Source organism: Eimeria mitis, genomic scaffold (assembly GCF_000499745.2).
Source record: "Eimeria mitis Houghton genomic scaffold, Emh_scaff1701, whole genome shotgun sequence".
Taxonomy (NCBI): domain Eukaryota; phylum Apicomplexa; class Conoidasida; order Eucoccidiorida; family Eimeriidae; genus Eimeria; species Eimeria mitis.
The window spans coordinates 1,602-4,101 of record NW_013570017.1 but is presented as its reverse complement, the minus strand read 5'-3'; the positions used below and the strand labels follow the sequence as shown (position 1 = coordinate 4,101).

Below are 2,500 nucleotides of genomic sequence, written 5' to 3'. Positions count from 1 at the left end.
CAGCAGCAATTGCAGCAGCAGCAGTTGTTGTAAGAAAAGCAGCAACAGCAACCACAAGAAGATGCAAATACGCACAGAGATACAACAGCAACATTCTCAGCAGCAGCACGACAGCAGCAACAGCAGAAGCACGACAGCAGCAGCAGCAGCAGCACGACACCAGCAGCAGCAGCATGACAACAGCAGGATCATCCCCACGACAGCAGCAGCAGCAGCATCACAACAGCAGCACCACCATCACAACAACAACAACAACAACAACAGCAACAGCAACAGCAGCAGCAGCAGCAGCAGCAGCAGGAGTTCATACCATCATCTCTCGGTTCAGTTATTTTTTCAGGTGCGGTGAGTCTATAGAAGAAGTAAGTGAGCGCCTCAAGGAGACAGCCGTCTTCTGCTGCAGTTTTGCTGCTGCAGAAGGATCTCTCTATTTTTGTGTTTGCTGCTGTTGAGGAGGGAGGGCATATAGGCTGCCGCTGGAAGTGTAAGGGAGCCGTCAACGGGTACTTCTCCGTCACTCGGTGAGCCCAGCCTGCAGCAGCAGCAGCAGCAGCAGCAGCAGCAGCAGCAGCAGCAGCAGCAGCGGGAGAGATAGCGGCAATAAGAACAGCAGGAATAGCAGCAGGAAGAGAACCAAGTACGGATGCTATAGCAACATGCAAACAGACACACAGCCAGAAACAAAAACAGCAACACAAACAGCAGCAACTGCAGCACGAACAGAACAGCAGCAGCAGCAGCAGCAGCAGCAGCAGCAGCACAACAGCAGCAGCAGCAACTCCACTCACCAGAAACGTCCGCAACATCCTTCCCATTAAGCAGCCGGCGCAGCGCCTGATTTGCTTGCATGGTGAGGCCTGTAGCAGCAGCAACAGCAACAGCAGCAGCAACAGCAGCAGCAGCAGCAACAGCAGCAGCCTAGAGTGTAAGAAGTATTTTTCTTTGTTATCCTTCTAAAGCCCAGACTCTTCAGTGGGAGCAGCAAGGTTTAAGCAGCTGCAGCACGAAGCAGCAGCAGCAAATGAAAGAGAGAAAGACAGCCGACAGCAGCAGCAGCAAGCGCAACACACGCATGCAGCAGCAGCACAGCAGCAAACATTTTCAGTATGCATGCGGTGTATATAACAATACCTGATAAAGCAGTCATTGATATGGCTTCGTGTGCTGGGGCCTCAAAGGCAGCAACCAGTTGCTGCTGCTGCTGCTGCTGCTGCTGCTGCAGCAGCAGCGCCGCAATGCTGCCGCCTATTATACCCCGAAGAAGGCCCATCTCCGCAGCTGCAGCAGGCGGACTGTTCACGAGGGAGTTGCTGCTGCAGCAGCCGCCGTTGCTGCTGGTCTGTGTGTTGCTGCTGCCTTCGCTGCAGCAGCAGCTGCCGTTGTCACCGCTGTTGCTGCTGCCGCTGCTGCTGCTGCTGCTGCTGCTGCTGCAGGGGTTCCTTCAGCCCCTGTTGCAGATGCAGGGGTTCAGGCGAATATGTCTTGACTCGCTGCTGCAGCTGTTGCTGCGGAACGCTGTTGCTGTCACAGCTGTCGCTGCTGCTGCTGCTGCTGCTGCTGCTGCTGCTCCCCGCTCCTGTCGGTCGTCAACATGAAAGAAAGACAAATCAGCCCGAAGCCGATCTGTGTAGACTCGAACACGAGAGAGGTAAAACGCTGCCCGAGACGCTGAGGCTGCTGCTGTTGCTGCTGCTGTTGCTGCTGCTGCTGCTGCTGCTGCTGCTGCTGCTGCTGCTGCTGCTGCTGCACGCCCCCGCGAACGACTCCTGCTGCGGAGAGGCCAGAGGGTCAACTCTAAGCCCTAAACCCCAAAGCCACCTTCACATTAAAACCATTTTCAAAAAGAGTTTCTTCAGTTGCTGCTGGACCCCTTTACTCTCTCCCACGACAGCAGCAGCAGCAGCAGCAGCAGCAGCAATAGCAGCGGCAGCAGCAGCAGCAGCAGCAGCAGCAGCAGCAGCAGCCAGCCCTCTGTAGAGCTGGAGATGCTGCGCCCGCTCCCGTAGCAGCAGCAGCAACAGCAGCAAGTGTTGTATAAGCAGCGGCTCCTTTTCAAGGGTTTAGGGTTTAGCTGAAGCTTTTTCGTGTTTCGTTTCTCCTGCACACTCTAGCGCTCCGCAGCAGCAGCAGCAGCAGCAGGAGCAGCAGCAGCAGCAGCAGGAGCAGCAGCAGGAGCAGCAGCAGCAGCAGCAGCAGGAGTCGTCGAGCCTCATCTCCCTTTTTATTAACATAAACTGCAGCAGCAACTGAGCTGCTGCTGCATATATTTCGTCTTTCTTTGTTTCTCCCTAAACCCCCTCTCCTCTTCTCTTCTCTTATGCGGGTCGCTCCACCCAGCGGGCAGTAGCAGCAGATGTTGCTGTTTGCTGCAGCAGCAGAAGAAGCAGCAGCAGCTGCAGCAGCTGCTGCAGCCAAGTGACCAGCTGATACACAACCATACGACAGGCTAAAGCTTCCCCAGCAGCAGCAACAACTCCAGCAGCAGCAGCAGCAACAACTG

The 2,500-nt window shown here is 55.5% G+C and overlaps 2 protein-coding genes across 2 annotated transcripts in view; one reads left to right on the top strand and one right to left on the bottom strand.

Annotated features, from left to right (window-relative positions):
• The window catches only part of EMH_0042100 (uncharacterized protein), a gene marked incomplete at both ends in the record, with an annotated part of 4,905 nt that extends 3,635 nt beyond the window's left edge, over nt 1–1,270 (bottom strand). The window contains 3 exons of the mRNA XM_013495702.1: nt 311–532; nt 789–857; nt 1,132–1,270. Coding sequence (XP_013351156.1) covers nt 311–532; nt 789–857; nt 1,132–1,270 — 430 coding nt within the window. The remainder of the gene's footprint in view (nt 1–310; nt 533–788; nt 858–1,131) is intronic.
• Nucleotides 1,271–2,317: 1,047 nt separating this feature from the next.
• The window catches only part of EMH_0042090 (uncharacterized protein), a gene marked incomplete at both ends in the record, with an annotated part of 1,215 nt that continues 1,032 nt past the window's right edge, over nt 2,318–2,500 (top strand). The window contains 2 exon segments of the mRNA XM_013495701.1: nt 2,318–2,343; nt 2,446–2,500. Coding sequence (XP_013351155.1) covers nt 2,318–2,343; nt 2,446–2,500 — 81 coding nt within the window.